The sequence below is a fragment of the Podarcis tiliguerta genome (genome assembly GCF_965153285.1).
Source record: "Podarcis tiliguerta genome assembly, chromosome: 8".
Lineage (NCBI taxonomy): Eukaryota > Metazoa > Chordata > Lepidosauria > Squamata > Lacertidae > Podarcis > Podarcis tiliguerta.
The window spans coordinates 41,705,495-41,729,130 of NC_139541.1; the positions used below are offsets into that span (position 1 = coordinate 41,705,495).

Genomic DNA, 23,636 nt, shown 5'->3' on the forward strand with positions numbered 1-23,636 from the left:
TATTTTTTATTTATTTATTTAATTTGTATCTTGCACATCCTTCCAAAGGAGCCCAGTCCTGCGGAGGACAGCTGTGCCATTGCTGTGGTGGCTGGCTGCTGCTTCTCTCCCATTAATCTTTGAGCCCTGGAAGTGAGTGTGCTCCCCTTGTTTGTGACAGCTCCATCCAGCACTTTGGGCAGGTCCTCCAAGGGTATGTGGGACACTGGTCCAGGACAATGAGCTTGTGAGCTGTCCATGGTGTTGACAGTCCTGCTGCTCTTCTTTGTGCATACAGGCATGCCGTTCCTCTGCAGATCAGCAGCCATCATAGATTTGGTGCTTACCCTCCCAACAGCTGCCTCTCTCAGTGCCATCTCCACCATGCCACAGGTACCCCTCCATAGGATACTGAAGTGCCACAACTCCAACCTGCAGCACACCCCCAGCTGGTGCCCCTGCTGCCCCCAAGGCCACCTTCAAAGCTGGGCCTTGGGATAATGGAAGAGAATCAGGAGGAGCTGCCACCTCCAGTGTGTGTGAAAGCCTTGGGGGAAGGGAGTTTCCACTCCTAGCAATTTTGGAGGTCAGCCCTGCCTAGTTGCTGGGGATGACAGGGTGAGTAATGCTGCTACCCTGTTAGAGACACAGACTGAGTCCTTGGCAGGTAGTGTTGGCAAGGAGGAGAAGGGGATTGGAGGTGGTGGGAGCCTTAGGGCAGAAACTCTGGTGCTAGTGTATCATGCACTTGTAGTGAAGAATGTGGGTGTCTTGGTGGTGGAGGTCACTGTCCACATGTGTATGTCCTGCACCCAGAGCTGTCGCTGAGGTCTTGTTGCTTTGTGGCAACTGTGGAGTGTAGGAGGCTGGTTGGTGCATGTGGCCAGAGGTGGCAGTTGCTTCACTACACTCTAGGAGGGTATTGGAGATCTGGTGGTGCAGGTTTGCACACTCAGTGCTGTGGCACCACATCCACAGGCACTGAGAGACTCTTTGCTGCCTCCTTGGGCTGGAGCAATCAGATCCTGCATGTGGTAAGAAATGTGGGGTCTCCATCACAGAGGAATTTGGTGAACTCTCCCTGCTTCTCTCTAAGCTGTCGCAAGTGGCTGGTGATCACAGTGGCCTCGCTGGCATGTCTGCCTGGGTGGATCTCCCTGGTTATGCACTCTTCTTGCAAGGTGCCACTGGTGCACTTGGTCTTTGCACCAGCAGCAGGTCTGATCTGGCTTGCATTCCTGCCCCCAGCTGTCTTTGCTCATGCAGCCCCACCTGCCTGCCAAGCCCTTGGTGTTTGACTGCTCCTTGTCGTGTCTGGACCACTGATCTATGGGGTGCCCACTGGGGGCTGGTGGGGAGCGAGGATTGCAGAAATCTTTGCTACTATGAACTCCTTTTCTCCTTCGGTATGTTGCTTAATTGTTTCTTTCTTGTCAATAAGGAACAGTTTTTTGCACTGCGCTCTCTGGTTCCATGGTATCATTGGTGTGTGATGGGGCTGCAGGCATTTTTGTGTGTTGGGGCAGTGATGATCCACCTGTGGTTGAGATGCCACAAGTTGCTGCTACGTATAGTTGCTTATGGGGTGTGGGGAGCTATGCAGCATGTGTTTTGGTTACTAATAGGTCATGTGTGTGGTGCTCAGTGTAGCAGTGCATTCTGGGAGCTAAGTCTGGATTGGTTTTTCTGGGTGAGATTGCTATGGACATGGCAGCCATTGGGACATGCCTACACTCCTGCTGCTGTGACTATTTTCCCTTTCCTAGCACTGGCCCCTCTCAGCAGACTATTACAGGATAGATACTGATGCTACCTTGCAGGGCTGTGCTATATGTACATGCTGAACTTAAATTGTTCATTGCCTCTTAAATTCAGAAAGGGTTAGGATGTCTGCTTGTCTGTTTGGGGGATTCCCCCTGCCTCGCCCCTCCAACACAGGCACACTTCCCTCAGAATAAAAAAGAATAAAATTAACTCTATTAAACTAATAGAGTTAAAGAGTCGCTAATATAATATAGACTATAGCTTAAGGTTCCCAGATTTTTTTCAATGATTCCGGGGACACTTTCAACTTCAATAGGAATGATAGAATTTGTCAGGGGACTGATTTGTCCTCGGGAAATGGGGAGGTCTGGTAACCTTACTATAGCTCCCAGTATTCTTGCCTTTATCCCTGTTGGCTGGGGTCTCTGGGAATTGCAGTTCTCCTCTTTCTCTGTTGTGTATTAAAACTTAAGTCAGTAAAGTCCTTAAATAGTACTTTTCTGTCACCTGGTGACAAAAAGTATAACTGCAGCCTCTTTCTGCCCACTGCAAGCATAGTGTGGTAAACTCGGCTAACTGTAGCCTGTTTCTACCAACTCTGCTGCCATCTGGTGGCAGAATAGTGTAGCTGCAGCATGTTCCAACCCACTGGTGGCATGAGATGTTGGAGTTATCTATCTAAAACAAATTTACAAACATATGAAGTATGACTAAACAGGATATAAAAATTGAATAAACAAAATATAAATATCAAAGTAAACAAAAAATATAAATCTGCCTCTCTTCAATTGACACATGCATAGACACTCTCACATGTTCACTCTCTTGCTACTTCTCCTAACACCTTAGGGCAGCATGACTGGTTCCACTGGGCCCAAACCTTTTTAATACAGTAGAAAACGTATACCTCCCAAGTTCAGAAATGCCTATAGCACAGTATTAGATGATATGCTTTGCATGCAGAAGGTCCCAGATTCAATGCTCGGCATCTCCAGGTAGTTCTGGGAATGCTCCCTGCCTGAAACAATGGAGAGCAAATGCCAGTCAATGCAGACAGCGCAAAGCTAGATGGACCAATAGTCTGAGTAAAAGGCATATCCCTGTGTTCCTCTATTCCTGGAGATATCTGGCTTTTGCTTTTGTTTTAAACCTGAACTTTTTGTTTTGCACCACGTTTGACTGAATAAATTCTAGAAGAATATTCAGTACCTGAGGAGGACATGAGGAGGACAGCATTGTGGACTACAATTTCATATACAATTGTGTAAATGAGGGGCAAATATTGCTAACATCCCTCCGGCAGTGAAACCTCTCTGCGCTCACTTTGAAGACTGTGTCAGTGAGGCCTTAAAGTTCTCTCCCAGGACCATTTTCCTGCCTTCCCTTATCTCACAGATATCTTTCTGCAGATATCTTTGAGCATGCAGAGCATCCTCAAGGTGCTGAATAATTGATCATTACCACTGACAGGAGCCTTTCAGGAACAAGAAGGGAACATTCTCTCCTGGTGAGGCGACTCCTCATCTGAGCAGTCTTTCTCATCTCTTTGATGGTGACCCTTTTTGTGAACTGAAGGGAGAGAACTCTTCTCTGGTGAGCATAGGTGCCAACTCCCTGGGGCGCTGGGTACGCGAGCACCCACAACATTCCCCATGGAGGCACCAGGCACACACAAATTTCAGTGCCAGGGCCATACACACTGCATGGCACTCCTGCTGGTGAGACGACAGCTTTCCTACTTGTTTGACACTGTAGACGGAACCCTTTGCTAGATTCAGTGTGTGGATGTTTTAACTATGGGAACCTCCAGACTGTCAATTTTTTTGTGGAAGGAATTCAAGCACATATTTTTTGTGCAATTAAAGTGGATGAACTGCCATAGGACAACAAGCCCACTTTTAAGGGCTTTTAAAGAAAGTGACAGGGAAATGTGTTGCAAAGTGAGTGAGCAAATTCCCTGCAAGCGAATTAGGATGAATGTTTGAATCCTGTGATAGGAATTTTGAGGTCTTAGATATATGTTTAATGTTCATAAGTGTACCAACCAAGCACGTACATAGATCAGCACAGGAAGACCGACCTGAAACCATTTTTGCTTCCCAAACAGACCAGGTGTTTTCTCTGCAAGGAGGGAGGGGGTCAGGGAGCCTTCAGGGAGCCTTCCCATTGTCTCAGGAATTGAGTAATCAGCATTTTAATGGGTGACAGACTATCAGGAAAGGCAATCAGGAAAGGCAAACAGATAACCTGGCAGACAGGAAAAAGAACATTCAAATTTCTGTTTTAGACCACCTTTCTGTGATGTAGGTATGTGGGGTGGTGGTCTTGGGTTTACACCCCTCCTGTGATGTATGTATGATGTATGGAGGGGTGGTCAGGAGCTCCAGGGCAGGGAATTTAAAATGTCTATACAGTGGTACCTCGGGTTACATACGCTTCAGGTTACAGACTCCGCTAACCCAGAAATAGTACCTCGGGTTAAGAACTTTGCTTCAGGATGAGAACAGAAATCGTGCTCTGGCGGCACAGCGACAGCAGGAGGCCCCATTAGCTAAAGTGATGCTTCAGGTTAAGAACAGTTTCAGGTTAAGTATGGACCTCCAGAATGAATTAAGTACTTAACCCGAGGTACCACTGTACAGTATGTTCTCTCTGAGATGAAAGGGCAGGCACACCTTGGTTCTGGGTTCCTCCTCCTGAAGGGAAACAGTTAGGGTTACCCCAAAACCCCTAAAACTGTTTGTGAATCCCCCCCCCCCCAGCCAGGCCTCAAAAAGCCTCGCCTCAAGCATTTTTAAAACTGCATTTCCTCTAAGGCAAAAGAAAAGTATTAGCTAAGCATACTCCGCTTGCTGTAACTAAAAAAAGATTGCAACAAAGGTAGAGAACAGTCCATTGTTTCTCAGGCTTTTTCTGAGGCCTTTGGCCTTGCTAAAAAAATACATTGCAACTTGCTTTCTGTCCAGGAACCATGCCAAAGCACAAGAATGAAACAACTGGAACACTCTAAAACCTCCTCACCCCCTTTCCTGGGAAGGGCGCCAAGAGTCCAAAAGAGTCCCAAGACAGGGGAGCTTTCTGTTCATGCTCAGAGGAACTCATGGGCAGGACTCTTGAAGAAGGAGGAGAAAGGGGGAGGGAACTGGAAGGGGATATATACTCTGTGCAAATGCATGTGAACTCCTGCTTGTTTTTGTGAGTTATCACACTTGCTCCCCTGCCCCCCCCCCCACCATGGCAGAATAAAAGCTCTTTCTCTGGATTTAACCCCTTGGTGTCATTTGGCTCCTTTTCGTCCCTGCTCGGGTGCAACATTTTCTCATCCATTCTAAAGGGCCTAGAAAGGCTACACTCCCTCCTGCATGTGGTAAATGAGGACCTTGTTGCAACAGATCAATAAAGATCAGGCTTGCTAGCTGCTTTGCTTCTCATTATTCTCTGGTTGGCCTCTGTTATTTTCTCCTACCAATAGGGAACCTACGTAAGGACTCTATATGGGCTCTTGGATACAACATAAGGGAGGGGGGAGGCAGATTTTTGTTTACAACAATCCTCATTGTCATGTAACCACTCCATAAATGAATCAGAACAGAGGCTGCCATTTCTCCCTGCATTCTAGCTCAGCCATACCTTGTTGTACAGTTCAAGGAAGCACAATCCCACGGCTAAATTCTAATCTAAGTGTTACACAACAGACCAGTTTCTTATTTGTAAACGGTTATGCAGGTCCCAGCACATACCATGGATTTGGTTTCCTAGAACTGAAGGTCACTGGAATCTGGTAGCATTTCTTCCTTCCTTTTTATTTGAAATTTTTATTTATTTATTTATTCAAAATCTGTACACTGTATAGTGTCTTCATGATCACAATCCCATTACACTGTGCAACAGCATGGAGCCAACTCCTCTTCCAGTTGTGGCTATATATCAGTCCAGAAATATTTCTGGTGGGTGGATGGCGCAATCCCAGAGGACCCCTTGCCCATACACAGCAGGGCTGGTGTCTGTGTGTTTGTGAGACTGCTGGCATTTCTGTCACATAAAGCTTATTCACACAAACGTATGGGATGAGCAAGAGATGGAAGACTCACAGAATTAACACTTGAACAGATCAGCCTCCCCTATTAGGATTTTGCTCCGCACAAAAAGCAAGTTAGACCTCTGTGCTCCTTTTTAACATCCTCGTTTCAAGGCTGACAGTTTTGTTATTTTTCACATGCAGATACCTTGATGAAATCACTTCCAGCTAGAGAAGAAGCGGGTTCAGAAGGATCTCCAGTTATTGAATTTCTGTGCCAACATCTCACTTGCACTTGACCATCTCTTTAGTTATGCAAAGACCCATTCTCTCACCAAAAGAAAGTATGCCAAGCCATGGGAGTAGCCAAGGCAAAGTAGACCTAGTTAAGAAGATCCGTCACAAATAAACTCCCTTTGAGAGCATTATGGAATTTTTTCCTACCTCCCTGGCCATACTTGGCCAGTTAACCAGAAATGCTTAATCTTTAACAAGCCAGAACAAGAGCTGCCTCAATTACGGTAACTAAGGGTTCTTCCAAATGACCTACTTAGCAGCATTCATCCTGATTGGGTTGCATAAAATTTACACAGAAATTAGATTACACCTGATCTTTATTGAGCAGTTCTGATTTGTTTGCAAGGATGTTATAGGATAATGAACTTTCATCCTGCATTAATCCTGATTTGTTTGCAGGACATTTATACTTCATTCATTTCATGGTTGTCAGTGCATTTCCCTGCAACTTTTCTAACTGTAAAGTCAATTTGAGGTGAATTTGTTGCACAAAGGCTTTAATCCACACCTAAATTTCCAGGTACCCACTTGAATCCTCCCTCATAAAATCATGATGGTGTGGAAGGGCCATCATACTTGCTCCTACTTATAGCTGCAAATCCAAAACAGAAGGAGTTGGGTTGTTGTTTTCCTTTAGCCCCCTTCTCTTTTTCCAGTTGAGGGAAAGGAAAGGGGTGTGTGTGAGCAAACACTGATCTCACACATTGTTGCCAAGCTTTCCTTGGCACACAGCTCTGGCAAACCCTACCAAATCTCCCCTCTTGAAATTTGCAGTGAACTGCTTATCCCCCCCCCCCCCAAGCTATGCAAGAGCCCTTGAAGACCTCTACAGCAGGAATATTGTTTTTCCATTAGGCTCAGAAATCAAGGAATTGACTCAAGATCTGCTGGGGGGGTGGAATGGAGGGTTAAAGTCCAAACGGCAGGCAAATAACCTGCACACTGTACAATTCCAAAGTTTTCAGGCAGTCTCTGCCTGCCTCTTGCTCTCTTACACATACATTCCCCACCCCCACCCCCATTTTCTTTTTCTCCCAAATCAAATCCCCTTCAGGCAAGCAATTCTGCTGACTAATCTTGCTTTGACTTGTTTGTAGAGGTGTTGTACTCTAAATTAGTTCCTCTTTCTTTTTGTTGTGCTGCCAGCAGCTGGCAAAGCAGACCTGGTTTAGGAGACCTGGCTTAGGAAGACAATCATTTGTGTGAACTGCAGCAGAGGAGCTGGGGACTTAGAAGATGTCTATGCTGAATGCACGTTCCATCCTGGTGACTGGGTCCAACCGGGGCATTGGCTTAGAACTGGTCAAGCAGCTGGTGGAGAAAAGCAACAGACCAGAATGGATCTTTGCCACCTGTCGGGACCCAGAGGGACCAGGTGCTCAGGTGAGCTCCAGGGAAGGGCCAGCAATCCTGTAGATTGGGTGCCTAAACTAGTGAATTCCCTCTGATGCTAGGGAAATTGTGCCTAGGGTTTATGTGGAGCTGTCTGATAACATTTCTTAAGCTTCCTGTTGTTCAGGCACTTCTGTAGAGCAACAACAAATCAAGATATACATCCCCATAGAGAAAAAACTTGGATGGTGTGTGTATCAGAGACCAGGTCAGGTAGTTTTTTTCTATTGTGATAATAATTTCAAGGTCTTAGATATGTAATAAATGTTCATAAATGTACCAAGCAAACATGTACAGTGATACCTTGGGTTAAGTACTTAATTCGTTCCAGAGGTCCATTCTTAACCTGAAACTGTTCTTAACCTGAAGCACCACTTTAGCTAATGGGGCCTCCCGCTGCCACCGCGCTGCCGGGTTCTGTTCTCATCCTGAAGCAAAGTTCTTAACCCGAGGTAATATTTCTGGGTTAACGGAGTCTGTAACCTGAAGCGTATGTAACCTGAAGCGTATGTAACCCGAGGTACCACTGTACATAAATATATAAATCACATGTCTGAAAACCCCACAGAAAAAAAGTCCTGAACAAATTGACCTCAATTATTTCTCTGCAAGGTCAAAGTGGGAAACCTCCCCATTGTCTTTTTCCTTCACAAATCCTGTCTTAAGGGCACATTTAAGATATGAATATAGTGTGAGCCTATGACCTGGCTCAGGAACTAAGTATTTATTATTACAAAAGACTGGCCAGGCTCCCCAGGCAATCCAATCAAGTGACCATTAAACAGGTAACCTGTCAGACAAGATAAACAAGTCACTCCGATTTCTGCTGTAGACCGCCTTTTCTGGGATGTAGGTGTGATGTATCTGGGGGGTGGTCTTAGGTTACACCCCTTCTGTGATGTATGTATGATGTGTGGAGGGGTGGTCTTGAGCTCCAGGGCAGGGAATTTAAAATGTCTATATAAAGCCTTGGACAGTGTTCTCAAAGCTACCAGCATGAGTTTGACCAAACTGTGGGAGGCTGTGGAAGACAGGAGTGTTTGGCGTGCTCTGGTCCATGGGGTCATGAAGAGTTGGACACGACTAAATGACTAAATAACAATATAAGGCCTTGAGCGCCATTGTTCTGGGTTCCTCCTCCCTCCTGCATGTGGTGAGTGAGGACCCTGTTGCAACAGATCAATAAAGATCAGGCTTACTCGCTGCTTTGCTTCTCAATATTCTCTGGTTGACCTCTGTTATTTTCTCCTACCAATAGGGAACCTACGTAAGTACTCTATATGGGCTCTTGGATACCCCATAAGGGGGAAAAGGGCAGATTTTTGTTTACAACACTATCCCTGTCTTTCCTTTATTCCAGGGTTTGCATTTTTATCCAGCTATGGAGCATAGGAAGGGGGAAGAGACTAGATTTCTTACTGCAGGCAAAGGAGAGAGAAGAGCAGCAACCCTTGCCAGCAAGAGCCTGGGAAAAGCACAGGGTGGCATGGCAGCTTCTGTAGCTCAGTTGGTTACAGCATGGTGCTGATAATGCCAGGGTTGCAGGTTCAATCCTCATATGGGACTGTTGCACATTCCTGCATTGCAGGGGGTTGGACTAGATCATCCTTGGGGTCCCTTCCAATTCTACCATTCTACGATTCTATGATATCAGAAAGGTACGGAGTGGGAAACCTCCCCATTCCATAGAGGAAAGTACTAAATTCTGCTGTTGAAAAATGGGTACCAGGACAGAGACAGTAACCTGAGAGGACTCTCCCAGTGCAGAGTCAATAGTGTGGGAGTTTTGAAGAACATTTATGTACTGGGAGAAGAAGCAGACAGCTCAATACAAATCCATTACAACAGCAACAAAGACACCTGCTAGGAAGTGCTTTTAAACTCTTTGCTTCTGATAAGGAAAATTCTGGGTACATCCCCCACGGATCCATGTGGTCAGTAAAAGAAGGAAATTCCAGCCAAGTAAGTTGGAGCAAAACAGCAGTCAGTAGACTTAGAACCTTTATTGTTGCACAACAGGTTCAAACAGCAGCGAGTGAACCCCACGCATGGGGCGACATTGACTTTTAAAACTTTCCCACCATATCCCAGAATACAGTTCGTACAGTAACATTGCTACATCATTACTACCTCACTAAAACATCAGAAAGGGGAGGGTTCTACAAGATTAACATAAGCAGACATGTCAGGACAAGATCCAGGTATAAGATTAGCATAGGCAAACACCTCTTAAGTACTCTTCACCAAAGCACAATACAGTGGTACCTCGGGTTAAGTACTTAATTCGTTCCGGAGGTCTGTACTTAACCTGAAACTGTTCTTAACCTGAAGCACCACTTTAGCTAATGGGGTCTCCTGCTGCTGCCGCGCCGCCGGAGCCCAATTTCTGTTCTTATCCTGAAGCAAAGTTCTTAACCTGAAGCACTATTTATGGGTTAGTGGAGTGTGTAACCTGTAGCGTATGTAACCTGAAGCGTATGTAACCCCAGGTACCACTGTAGAACTTTCTTTGCATGTCTGCAAGTCCGGTGATGAGATTTGGTTTCCATGGTCAACAACCAGCTCAGCAATTGTCACCCCTGGGTGGGGGGGGGTGTACATGTCCTCACGCTTCAGGGATTATGGCGGGAGGTGGCAGGGAAAAGGGTCCTTTTTCCAAGGGCAAAATGGCGTTGGAATGGAGGAAATTGGCAAATGTGTTGATTTTATATGATTTATAAAGCTAGGTATCTTCCCTGAGCTGTCGTCGAAAGGATAGATTCAGGCATAATATTTATAACATTTAACAATTTTAAAGATGTGCCCCTCCCCGCCCCTGTAATTTCTGTAACACTTCCTACATTGTTTCAAACAATTCAGTCCACTTTGCTGTGTTTTGTTATCTTTCAGGCCTTGAGGAATTTGGCTGCTAAGCATGAGGGAGTGGTTATCAACCCAATGGGTATGTGCTCTTATCCCCTTGATTATCTCTCCTTAATGGAGAAAGGTGCTGTCATTTAAGGCAATACAAATGAAACAGAGATCATTTACAGGATCTCTGTTTCATTTGTATTGGTTCCTCATTTGTAGTTTGCAGTTCCCATGTCTTACCCAGGTTCCTGCTCTGTTTTGAGGGCATCATAATTTTTGTTGGGATCCATCTGCCTCGAGAGACAATGTAGTAGACCAACCTTTCTCCTCTTCTTAAATGCAGTTCATCCTAATTAAAATGTATGGAATTTTAAAACAAGCTGCTGCACAATCAACCACCAATCATGCTCCTGCACAAACAACAAAGAGATACGGTATGTCAGAAGAAATGGAGGCAATGCATAAAAATGAAACTTGGGAACTTGTACCTTTACCTGAAGGGAGAAAACCCGTCAGTTCCAAGTGGGTGTTTAAAATTAAAAAAAAAGGAAGAAGCACAAGTACAGATATTTAGAGCTAGATTGGTTGCAAGGGGTTTTGCACAAAAGCACAATGAAGAATATGAATCAATTTTTGCTCCTGTAACATATTCTAATGTTAGGCTATTGTTAAAAATGTTAGTTTATTCAGCTCCGGCCCATCTGGAGCTGATATGGCTCATGTCGTCCTGAGCCCAGCAGAGTGTAATCTCGTAGTCCGCAACAAAAGGATGAGGCTGGTATAGCTACATTGCTATTTTATTTCGCTATACCGAGAACACACAAATGTACATCTTGGCTCTGTGAGAGCAGAGAGCAACTCACAACGAAGAAACGACAGAACAAAGAAACAGGAAACCAGTGGACGTCACATCCAGTCTCCCTTTCCTGTGGGAACCCAACAGTAACTGAACTGTGGAATGAAAACATTGTCTTGTGACATGCAGCTGCTGCTCAGTGAGGGAAGCAGAAACCAACAAAAAATAGCAGCAAAAAAAGAAAATGAAGGTTTCACATTTTGATATCAAAACTGCATTTTTATATGGTGAACTTGAAGAAGAAATATACATGATTCAACCACAGGGTTTTGTGAAATATCCAGATCTGGTATGCAAACTGAAAAGGACCATTTATGGTTTGAAACAGGCAGCTTGATGTTGGAACAAGAAATTAGACACTGTGTTGAAAAATCTTGGATTTGAGCAAAGTAAAGCTGATCAATGTCTGTACACTTGTAGAGACAATGATGGAATTACTTATTTGGTGGTTTATGTTGATGATCTTTTATTGATTTATGATTCAGATAAGCAGAAAAACAATTTAGATACAGTGAACAATTACCTAGGCACGCAAATAGACAGAGATGAATTAGGCTCTTTCTGATTAGTCAAAGCAGTAAAATTCAGGCTCTGCTAGAGTCAAATGGCATAGATAATTGTAATCTAGTTGCTGCTCCAATGAATCTCAAATATCAAAAGCAAGATGATAAAAAATAATTTGAGGATATTGACAAATACAGAAGTGTAATTGGAAGTTTGCTTTATTTAGCAAACATATCCAGGCCTGACATATCAAATGCAACTAACATACTTAGCAAATAAAATAAAATAAAATGTAACAGCTATTAATTAATCATGTACAGTAGAACCTCAGATTTCGAACTTAATCCATTTCAGGAGTCCATTTGACTCCCAAAATGGTTCGGGAACCAAGGCACTGCTTCCGATTGGCTGCAGGAGCTACCAACAGCCAATTGGAATCTGCACCGGACGTTTGTTTGATTGTTCTGGTTATCGAACGTTCTTTGGAAGCCAGTCACGTTCGGGAGTCAGAATGTTCAGCTCCCAATGCATTTGGGAGCCGAGGTTCCATTGTATATTACTGAGTCATTTCTGCCCTTAAGATAGATGTTCAACCTTGTTAGACCTTACTAGTTACTGGTTAACTCGGTTCAGCAGAATCACCTTTACAATAATTTCTTTGTTGCTATAGACACTTGTGAGCCTAACAGCATCAAGGCTGCTGCAGCCAGAGTCACCGAGTATCTGAAAGGAGCCGGGTTGAATCTTCTGATAAACAATGCTGGGATTGTAAGGCCAGCTTCTATGGAAGATGAGACACCAGAGAGTATGTCTGAGGTGTATAGGACCAATGTGATTGGGCACATGGTAGTCACTCAGGTAAGACTATCCCTGGATACATGCTTCTTCACAGACATTCCTCAGCATGTTGTAGAGCTCTTAAGTTATGGAGAACAGAATGATTTATACAAGTGGTTCCTGGTGAGGAGTTCATTGTTTGCAAAGTGTTTTTTGTTTAGTTTTTACACTTGAGCAGTATAGAAATTTCATGAAATAAATAGGCTTGATTTCTCGAATGTACAGGACCTTTAACAGCTGAACGAAAGACAGATGTTCAACTGACACTGATGTGGCAGTGGATGGGCTGGACTGTTGTTTTGCTTCAGTGATGGACTGAATGAGAGTCAACAAACGGAAGCTCAATTCAGATACAGCTTAGGCACTGTTAGTGGGTAGTTCCCTAGATCAGATGAATGGGAGGGGAACAGCTCTTGATGGGGTTACACTTCCTCTGGAAGGAGCAGGTATGTAGCTTGAGGGTACTCCTTGATCCATTGCTGTCACTTGAGGCTCATGTGTTATATGTGGGGCTGCCTCTGAAGACAGTTTGGAAACTTCAGCTGGTGAAGAATTCAGCAGTTGGCTTGTTCACTGGGTCAAGACAGTCTCAGCATATAAGCAGTGGTGGAGCTTCAAGCTCCGGCAGGGGGTGGGGGTGGAGAGCAGGTGGGGACATGGCTGGTGTGTGTCCCAGGGGCGTGGTGCGCATCCCAAGGACATGGCATGCTGCCTGTGGGGACATGGCGCGTGCCCCGGGCGTGTGGCGCGCCACCTGCAGGGGTGTAGCACCCAGGGCACGGGGGGGGGCGGCGGCTGCGATGGTACCCTACTGGGATCGTGCCACCGAGGGTGGTGCGCTTGCCCCACACCCCTGTTCCTCCACCAGTGCATATAACACCAATCCTGGCCTGACTGCACCGACTGCCAATTAGTTCTCAGACCCAATTCAAAGTGCTAGTAAAGCCTTAAATGGCTCAGGCCAGCAATACCTCAAAGACTGCCTCTCAGGATGAACCTACCTGGATTCCGCAATCATGATCTGAGACCCTTCTTCATGTGCCCCCTCCACGAGAGGTCTGAAGGGTGGCAACACCAGAACAGGCCTTTTCTGTAGTGGCTCCTAGTTTGTGGAATGATCTCTCTAGGGTGGCTTGCCCAGAGCCCTCATTACATACCTTTAGGAGCCAGGAGAAAACATTCCCCTTCAACCAGGCCTTTGGCTGTTAAACAATCTATGGCTTTTTAAGTTTGTGTTTTTATTAGTTTTATTAGGATTTTAATATTATGAATTTTGTGTTTTACATTGTAAACTGCCCTGTGATCTTTGGATGAAGGGTGGTATATAAATTTATTAAATAATAATTATAATAAAGGAGGACCAGATCTCCCCACATAGTATAAGGTTGTCCCTTCATTCCACTCCTTCTCCAGGCATTCCTGCCCTTGCTGAGGAAGGCATCTCGGGAAAGCCCCCAGAAAGGAATGAGCTGCAGCAAAGCTGCCATTGTCAACATGTCCAGTGAAGCTGGTTCCATTACAAATCTACTTGGATGGGAAGTGGGACATTCCATCAACTACCGCTGCAGCAAGGTACAGAGGTATTTTATGGTGTTGCAAAGAGGGGTGCACTGAGCGGTTGGCAAAGCTGACCCCTGCCAGGGGCACACTCAGACCAGAAAGGACTCAAACTCCAGGCAGGATTTAGCAGATGCACCTCTCTCCTCTTCTTCCACCTCTTACACTCCTCACCCCCCTCCAGGGCTCCAGTGGCAGTACATCTCAGCCACTCAGTGCTGCCGTGGCACTGGGGGGTGGCGGCAGGGTCTGGCTTTTGCTGCGTTTGTCCCTGTCAGCTGACTCGGGAGCAGCAGCAACGGTCGAGGAGAGAAGCATGCCCCCAGCACTTCTGGGTGCAGGGGCAAAAGCTTTTGTGGACTGGAGCATCCACTTGATGCTCCTTGTTTAAAAAAAGAAGTGAACCTTTCTGTTGAATCTGCCAGTAGTGCAGGTAAGTGATTTTAGAACCTGGACTTAATTGTTTCAATGCCCACCCCCCCCTACGGCATGGCTGCCTGTATTGTTTCAGTTCTGAAGTGCAGAATCAACACTTCTGATACAGCTCCTCATGAAGGGCACAAGGGATCGTAGGTATGCTTCTGGATGCAAACAATGAAGGGCAGCTGTGCTAACATGTAGGAAGAAAGTGTCACATTATCATGCACTCTTCCCCAGCTTTGCACACAGCCCTCCATTTGTTCTCAAAGATATCAGCTTGATGGAGGGCAGATACTCCGTGCTCCTCCTTCTTTTCATTTGTTTTTGTATATCAAACTATCAAAACATACCTTGACAGCATTGTAGAATCTGAAATAACAGGAAACCTCTGTTAACTTATATTTCTAACATTTAAGAAATAATTACCAGTATTTTCTCTCTGTTCTATGCTGCTGAGGCAGTGTCCATGTTGTTCCCAGGCAGTCACCCATCCAGGCACTAACTGTTAGAATTCCTGCTCCATGATGGCAGTCATGGGTTTGTTGTTTATCACATGATCGTGTATGTTTTGACTCCACAGTGTAGGAAGTGACGGAGACAGGATGTTTGTGTTACTGTGTTCCATGAAGTGGGACTACTGTCCTTTATCCTTTTTCTCTTCGCTGCCTGATACTAGAGAGGGAGCCATATTGCAGTTCTCCGTGTGTGTTTATATGTAAATAAAGTAGATTAGCCAAAATGCTGAGTTGCTGAGGTCTGTTACACAAGTGCGAAGACTCTGCGGATCCCTAAGTGTGCCGATGTCTGTTGGCATCGGTCGCTGTGATGTTCGGGCTGAAGAAAGCTTTCGAAGCTCCCGAATGATCGACCAGGAGGGAGAGAACATGCCAGTTGGGCATGTGACTCTACCAGGGTCTTACTTGAGTGTAGGACGAGCTCCTGACACTAACCAGATCCACTCCTACTTTAAAAAGTAAAGTAACATAGCCGAAGGTTGGAGAACCTTTAGCTCTTCACATGTTGTTGGATTGTAGCTCCTATAATCCCTTTCCCTGACCGTTGGCCATGCTGACTGGGGCTATTGGGAGTTGCAGTCCAGAAATATCTTGAAAATCACAGGTTCCGTGGCCCTGCCTTACTCTTACAGATGCCTCCTGTTAACTAACTCCTGCCAGTGGGGCAGAATATCAGTCTAATTTGCTTTTAAAGCCCTTCCCGCTTCCCAAAACAATGCATGAACCAAAACACAGCCACCCTCCAAAATCCATACTTCTCCACATTTTGCAATGCAGGTCTCCAGCCAAGTAATATGCACAAAAATGCATATATTCATGAATTACATAAACGTACATTATATTAGGGGATATTGCTGTGCAAAAAGGTGTATATTAGGCAAAACTGCATACAAACATGTATATATCATTGTTGTAAGAAAAATACTATTTAGGGCAACCTACAATTTTACACAAACACACAAAAGAAGTACTTCTCACTGCATTTCCCTCAATGGTTCCCAATTTTACATAAATAAATTTGAATAAGGTTTCCAGTGCAGGGCATAACTTTGTCAAACAACTAGTATAGCCTCTGTACATATACAAAGTTCATGATTCAGTAAATCTATTATGCCTATTAAAGTGTTGCATCTCTTGGCTTAATTACCATTTGAATAAAGCCATGATTGGCTTTTCTTACCAGGGACTCAAGGAAGGTAAGGGGTCAATTAAAAAAAAAATCAGATTTCCCAAGGGCAGAAACTCAAAGGTTTTCACCAAAAGCCAGTACAGTGGTACCTTGGGTTACATATGCTTCAGGTTACATACACTTCAGGTTACAGACTCCGCTAACCCAGAAATAGTAGCTCGGGTTAAGAACTTTGCTTCAGGATGAGAACAGAAATCGTGCCCTGGCGGCGCGGCAGCAGCAGCAGGCCCCATTAGCTAAAGTGGTGCTTCAGGTTAAGAACAGTTTCAGGTTAAGTACGGACCTCCGGAATGAATTAAGTACTTAACCCGAGGTACCACTGTACTGTAATACAAAGTTGGCCAAATTAAATTTCTACTAAAGCCTCAGTGCTCATGGATCTTGTTTCCTGTATTAAACAGATATATCTGTACCCCAGGCAAAGAAAATTGGGAGCTACATGCCTCCTTTATCTACAGGAGATTGGGGTACAGATATCTATTCAAAAAATGTGGGTTATCATTATTTTGTGTGCCCCCGCCCCGGTCATTAGCAGAACAATCACCTGCTCTCACATGTATGATTGAAATGGCCAGACAGTCAGAATTCATAAATTTCAAATATATTCCTAGTCATTTCAGCTATGAGCAGACTAAATTTTCTGCCCCCCCCCATGTACAGGAAATTGGCCTAGGCCCATCCATCTAAATCAGGGATGTCCAACAGGTCGATCAGGATTGACTGGTTGATCCCTGGGAGGTTCCAGTCGATTACGGGCGCCTTTTCCTTTTTCTTTTTCTGGGTAGCCTGGCCATTCCTTTGAGATGGTAAATACTTAGTTCCTGAATCTCTTACACATACTGATATCAGCTTAACAGATATTTCCTTCCTCCTCGCAGAGAAATATTTGAGGTCAATTTGGGAGAGTCAAAATGGCTTCGGGATTGTTCTCCTGTACTATTTCAGACACGTGGTTTATATACTTATGTATGTGTTTGCCTTGTACATTTATGAACATTTATTTTATATATATAAGACCTTAGAATTCCTATAACATCATTCACCACCTTCCTGCTCCTGGCATATTTCTCTCCTAGGCTGCTCTGAACATGCTCACACGGTGCCAGTCCCTGGGATTTGCTGAAGACGAGATCCTGTGTGTTGCGCTGCATCCTGGGTGGTTACAGACAGACATGGGAAATTTTGAAGTAAGTGGTTCATGGTGCCCTCCACTTCCCAGAGGTCATCAAATGCACTGAAACACTGGGCCTGCTTCCAGCTGAGGCTCAGACTGGATAATACCATATACACTCGAGTATAAGCCAATCCAAATATAAGCCGAGGCACCTAATTTCAGCACAAAAAACTGGGAAAACCTATTGACTCGAGTATAAGCTGGTTCACCACACCACAAACCTGTGGTGGCGGCAGCGGCAGAGGAAGAACAAGCAGCCCAAAAGTTTGTACTTACTTGTACTGTTCAGTTCCCGCCCTATACCCTAGGAGCACACATGTTCTAAACTCTGTGCCTGGCAAACACCAGCCCAGTGGCAGATATCCGTTGCTTCCAAAATGCCCAGAGTTTGAATGTTGGAGCATTTGTCAAGAGAATGTTTCTCTGGTTGCCCTTGATACGTGAACTTGGTGCAAGTGCAAACTGCCCTGTGATCCTTAGATGAAGGGTGGTATAGAAATGAACAAATAATAAAATAAATAATAGTGTGTTGCTTTCACCCATTTGTCATCATTACATATTTGCACAGTGCAAGAGATATATCGCTTACCTGTTCTCCTTTTCCAGGGTATACTAGCTCCAGTGAAAGTGGATGAGGGTGTGAAAGAGATCCTAAACACCCTTGCGCGTCTCTCAGAGAAAAACACTGGCACTTTTGTAAACATCGATGGGGAAACCCTTCCCTGGTGAAAGCACAATGTTATTGTCCTCACTGCAATGGGAAACCAGCACCACGGGCAATCCAAATACCTGAATAGATGAACTTCAATTTCAATAAATGCAACAAGTTCTGCTGAAAATATTAAAACTTCCTTCTAGCTGCTCTGCGTGGCAGAGATTCCTTCTGGTTGCTTTATATGACCTAGCCTGTCTGTTAGTTGTTTTTGTCTTGTGTCACTATTGTGCCTTCTCACAAACACAGTCTCAGAGTGATACACAATGTAAGGGTCTTCTCAATCCTGAAAAAAATGCAAAAGGGAAAAACTTGTTCTCAAAAGTGCTAGCTAAGCAGATTTCTTACAGGTCAATGTGTGTTGGAACACTGGTTCCTTTTTCTGGGGAGATCTACACAGATTTAAAAATATAAGTTTAATGCTGATCTATGAACAAAATTACACACAACACTAATTAGAATAGTGAAACGTAACTAATCTGAGTTACCAACTGAAATTAGACAAATGCCACACATGTTGATATTTAGGCAGCTATGATTCTTTTGTTTTTAAAGAAGGCTTTTAAAGACCTAGTCATTTCATAGAATAACAACTGTATAATCATAGAAATAGTTTGAATGTGTTCAGTTACTGAGTTTGTAATCTTTCATATTTCATATTTGATTTTATTCTACACTGCTTTGAGAAGTTTTGATTGTGAAGCAGTTTATATACCTGCAAGTAAATAAAATACAATTAGATATTTACTTACTTTATTTGTTTGCTTGCTTCTTGATCCTAGCTTCTGGTTTGCCCTGTGTTCTTCTGACTTCCTCTTTGGCCCTGGCTACTGGGTCATCTGGGAGCTCTTGGTTCCTGGTTCCCCTCACACTGCTACCTACAGCAAAGTGCAGTACTCTTTCTCCAGTTGGTATCAGTGCTGGTCACACCTGCAGGGGTCAAATGAAAAGGTGGGCAAACCTCTCATGTTGTTTGCTCTTCATTTTATTTATTTATTTCTAACATTTATTCACTGCTTGATTATTTAAAAAACCTCAAAGCGGTTTGCAAAAAGGTAAAATAATACAATCAAGGCTTAACCTGACCTGATTATCTTCCATTTTAAAAAATCCTGTGTAGAAAATGCAATTTGTCTGCATGGGAAGAACTGATTCATCTGCTGCCACAACCGAAAAGAAAAGTAGCCCCTCAGTCTCAGTTTAGGAATTTGTGCATCTTAATTTTTTATATTGCAGGGTCTATCGAACTCCCTGCCACCAAAACTTAAGAGTTCCTCAATGTGACCCTTTTCTACTGCTACCATTTCCTTAGAATGCCTTTGAAGCTGCCTCCAACCATGATAAAATACAATTACCGCAGGTATGAAATGGACACCAACATCGGATGAACTAAATTATGTTTACTAAAGGGATACATGACAGGACACTGATATTTATAAAGGCATTTTAAATGAACACAATTGCAATTTCTAAGCAGTTAAGATACCGTTACTGACACTAGCCTCTAAGTGGCTTTTATCTCAGTCCAATTTCCCAAAGTCTCCACTCCAGCCAAATCCACACGTCACAACCCAGTCCAGCTGCTGGGACAGGGCCGGATTTAAGTTTGATGAGGCCCTAAAAGCTGCTGAAGGTAATGGGGCCCTTTATATGTCCAGCTGTCCTTTGTCAACAACAAATTGCCGCTGTTTTTTGCGTTGAATATATGCTATATGGTAATTTATGGACCTACACAACACAAAACACTGTTGCTGTATGTAGGTTTTATTTTATTTTATCTTATATTTTGGAAATGTACATACAAGTTTTTTTCCTTTCAATTTTTTTTTTTGGGGGGGGGGCAAGAGAATGGGGCCCTAAGCTATAGCTTGTTTAGCTTATACATAAATCCGGCACTGTGCTGGGGACAACCTGCCTGTGGCCCCAAAGTTCCTCTGGCTGTAGTTCTGGCTGCTGATTTAAAAAGCCTGATTGCACAGCCTTCTTCAGCTAAGACCTTTACATAGGGCAGCCACTTGACCTACTCCAGCCACCAGCTCCCTTCTTCTGAATGTCACCAGCAAAGAACAGCTACCAAGCTGGGTAAGAATAGCTTCATCTCCAGAGCTCAGCTACCGGCTCTCCCCTCAGTTGCTTCTGGTGTTTGCTCAAATCTCCCTCATCAACTGACTTTCCCAACAGTTAACTGCCGTTTCTTCACTGACTAGCATCTCCAGCCAATCAGAGCCTCTTGCTTCCCAGACCAATCAAAATGGTGTTACTTGATCCATACCCCCTTCTATAAATATTAAAGTTATCAACACTCTTTCCTTTCACAGCTTGTCACCAAGCAGATAGTGTTAACCAGGCCCACAACTTAGTAAGAACACAAGGCCTAAAACTTGGACAGTTCCATTCTGACATCAACAGGGGTCCTTCGCAAAGCACAATAGCCAGCCAGGCAGACCTATACGCACAATATTTTTCCAGAGTCTGAGGGAAGGGTTACAGCTAGGCTTCCTCCCTGACAGCCTAGGTTTTCTGTGTAGGGCAATGCATACCCTCCAACATTTCTCTGATGAAAATAAGGACACCCTATTTCATAATGATAATTTTACTATTTTTACCCCACACATCTTACTGGGTTGCCCCAGCCACTCTGGACAGCTTCCAACATATATAAAACATAATAAAACATTTAAAAAACTTCCCTATACTGTATAGAATTGCCTTCAGACGGCTCGAGGGTTGGATAACTATACCCTCCAACCTTTCTCCAATGAAAATAGGGACATCCTAAAGAAAAGGGGCATTCCGTGATCAAATCAGAAACCAGGATGGCTTCTCTAAATCGGGGACATCTTTGGAAAATATGGACACTTGGAAAGTCTGGAAATGTTTGGGGAGTTCTCATGCACAGTTGAAGTGATGCAGTCTGGACAGGCTGACTTTGGAGGCAGGCCCATGAAGAGGGGTGGGAGGCAGCTAGGTATGCTTGGCCCAAGCCTTGGAGGGCTAATTTGGATGGGGCCCCCTGCTAGGGCCTGCTGGACTTACACTGTCATGTCAAGAATGTGCCCCTCAAACGACCAGGGACTTAGGGGGCCACTAGGTGGCGCGTTGGAAGATGGCCGACAATAACATCTCTCTGACCCATACGAGGTATTAAGGGGCTGCTATGGGAAGTAGGCAGCCTTCCTAAACCCCCCCAAGGGTATGGGGGGGGCTGCCCTGCCAGCGGTGTTCATAATGCACCCCCTGATCCGAGAGACGGGGGTGTGGAACACTTGGCAAAAGCCCTCGATGGATTCAGATCTTCCCGACGCCGATTCCAATCAGCGCGTGCTGGTTGCTTCAGCCTGGAATTATAATTGGACTAATTGGCAATAACGGATCGGAAGAAAGGCTGAAGCACATATATCAAGTAAGGCTCGAGATAAGGACTGCTGACCAATGCATCTCTGTGATCGGGAGTGACGGATGGATAAGTAAATCTCTTGATGAATTACCACCATGAGAACGTAAGGCTGGAACGAAGGGGGGGGGGGTGGAGGAAAAAACCCTCTTAAATTCCTTTGCATGATATGACTACAATAATCCTCCACCCTAGAAAGAAATAAGATCGTCGCGTTTTAAGAAAACATAAACAGAACTTTAAAACTGTGTGGGGGAAATGACTACAATACGAGAAGATTGAAAGGCGAGAAGGAGGAAAATTCTTATGACGCAGTTAAAAAAACATGGCGTCTCGCAAAGACAGGCTAGCAGGAGAACAGACGAGGGGGAGGAGATTCAGGAATTTGAAAAAGAAAGAAGGCTGGAATGCAAGTTTGACCTGACAGAGCCCCTGATAATGTCTGATTTATGGCTAGCCTGAGGAAAAATAATGGACCGACCGAAGACTAACAGAGGTCGCTCCTGAATAATATGAGTTTGGCAGAGTATAAAACCCACACAGAGACGCTAAATCTTCAATCTGTTTGTGAAAACCATCAGAGATCGCAAAGAAAGGAATAAATGACAACAACAAGAAGAGAAAGAAGGTAATAAAGATCTATCCGAATCGAACTGGATGGAACTGTTTAATAAAAGCAGCAAATAAGTGATGTCTGGAGTCATCCGGAATTTTGGACTCGTGCTGAGCTTGATGTATGGGTACCCCCCCAAAATTTTAAAATTTGGCTGTATAATTTGGAATTAATGTGATTTGAACAATGTGATGTGATTGGCCTGTTAATAAAAATTATTTCAAAAAAAAACAAAAAAAAACGACCAGGGACTTAATGGGTGAAACGACCATGGGCGAAATGCCTGTCCATACGCACTGCAAGTCTTTGATAGTAAAATCTGGACCTGTGTTACTGCATACTAGTGTGTAGCATCAGACTAGGGCTTCAGACAAGCTCTGCACAGACCTGCTTGTAGGGATGCCAAACTGGCTTCCAACTTCCAGCTTAACCTCACTGTGTTTGGCTGCCTTCAGATGCAGTGGAAGATGCTGTCCCATCCCCAGTGCTGAAGTAAGATTCAGTTGCCAGCACAGTCATCTTCTGTATTTGGAATGAAAGGGAGGGGAGCCATTTACTTTTTCAGCGCCAGCAGTAAAATGTCTAAGACCAGGCATGGCTACTTAAGACCATCGTGCCTGGGGCTCCTTAAGACCTGTGTGTCTCAAGGGAAGACAGAGGTGGAGAAGTCCAGGCCACAAAGCTGGTACTGGCAGCTCCTGAAGTAGACCTGAGAATATTTTGTACTGTTCATTTGTGTTAATATTTTAAAATTGTGGTTTTGAAGAAAGGCAGTATGAAAATGCATTATAAAAAGAAAAGAATGAAAGGAGCTGGAAGAGGTCAATGGGTGAAGGGCAGTTTTTGCTTCCCTCCATCCCCACTGTCATTTGTGAAATGGCCCTGAGTCACACCCCCCCCCCAAAGAGCAAGAGCAAGAAAACCCAAAGCTAGGTAATACAGTGGTACCTCAGGTTAAGTACTTACCGTATTTTTTGCACCATTACACTCACTTTTTTCCTCCTAGAAAGTAAAGGGAAATGTCTGTGCGGGTTATGGAGGAAATGCCTATGGGTGGCATGCCTACGGATTTTCCTCCTCTAAAAACTACATGCGTGTTATGTTCGGGTGCGTGTTATAGAGCAAAAAATACGGTAATTCGTTCCGGAGGTCCGTACTTAACCTGAAACTGTTCTTAACCTGAAGCACCACTTTAGCTAATGGGGCCTCCTGCTGCTGCCATGCCGCTGGAGCACAATTTCTGTTCTCACCCTGAAGCAAAGTTCTTAACCTGAAGCACTATTTCTGGGTTAGCAGAGTCTGTAACCTGAAGCGTATGTAACCTGAAGCGTATGTAACCCACGGTACCACTGTAATGGCAAACAGAGTACTGTACTGTAGTTCATTAAGGGCTTATTCACAACTACCTTTTACCCCGCTCTGTGCAGAAGTCTGTGCTTCAATACTCCATGTCTGCGAATTTGTTTGGGGTTTGGGGTTTTTTTTTTTTTTTTCCCCTGACCTTTCCCTGCAAAAACCTGCTCATTAGTGTTCAGTTAAAGCAAACATCAATTCGGATTTTCCAC

At 44.3% G+C, this 23,636-nt stretch overlaps 1 protein-coding gene and 1 long non-coding RNA gene across 6 annotated transcripts in view; one reads left to right on the top strand and one right to left on the bottom strand.

Moving 5' to 3' along the window:
- The window catches only part of LOC310683068, a 21,532-nt gene extending 795 nt beyond the window's left edge, over nucleotides 1-20,737 (bottom strand). Inside the window, exons 1-5 of one of the 5 annotated variants that reach the window (XR_014514259.1) lie at nucleotides 20,180-20,737; nucleotides 18,817-18,994; nucleotides 17,942-18,350; nucleotides 17,196-17,330; nucleotides 14,339-14,843 (exon numbers count right to left, since the gene is read on the bottom strand). This is a non-coding gene — a long non-coding RNA (uncharacterized lncRNA). Of the gene's footprint in view, nucleotides 1-5,974; nucleotides 5,990-10,466; nucleotides 10,711-14,338; nucleotides 14,844-17,159; nucleotides 17,331-17,941; nucleotides 18,351-18,816; nucleotides 18,995-20,179 lie in introns of those variants that run through there. The other 4 variants (XR_014514257.1, XR_014514258.1, XR_014514260.1 and 1 more) reach the window with 4 other exon arrangements.
- Nucleotides 6,913-18,808, top strand: LOC310683053 (C-signal-like). The gene is made up of 6 exons (XM_083452578.1): nucleotides 6,913-7,441; nucleotides 10,340-10,391; nucleotides 12,331-12,518; nucleotides 13,911-14,069; nucleotides 17,255-17,365; nucleotides 17,959-18,808. The coding sequence occupies exons 1-6, from the start codon at nucleotides 7,295-7,297 to the stop codon at nucleotides 18,079-18,081; spliced, it is 780 nt and encodes a 259-aa protein (XP_083308704.1). The 5' UTR covers nucleotides 6,913-7,294; the 3' UTR covers nucleotides 18,082-18,808.
- Nucleotides 20,738-23,636: the final 2,899 nt, after the last annotated feature.

Coding starts and splice junctions, on each gene's coding strand:
- LOC310683053 (XM_083452578.1), top strand. CDS start 7,295: ATGTCTATGCTGAATGCACGTTCCATCCTGGTGACTGGGTCCAACCGG. Junction 14,070..17,254: donor TCAACTACCGCTGCAGCAAG/GTACAGAGGTAT, acceptor TTTCTCTCCTAG/GCTGCTCTGAACATGCTCAC. Junction 17,366..17,958: donor CAGACATGGGAAATTTTGAA/GTAAGTGGTTCA, acceptor CTCCTTTTCCAG/GGTATACTAGCTCCAGTGAA.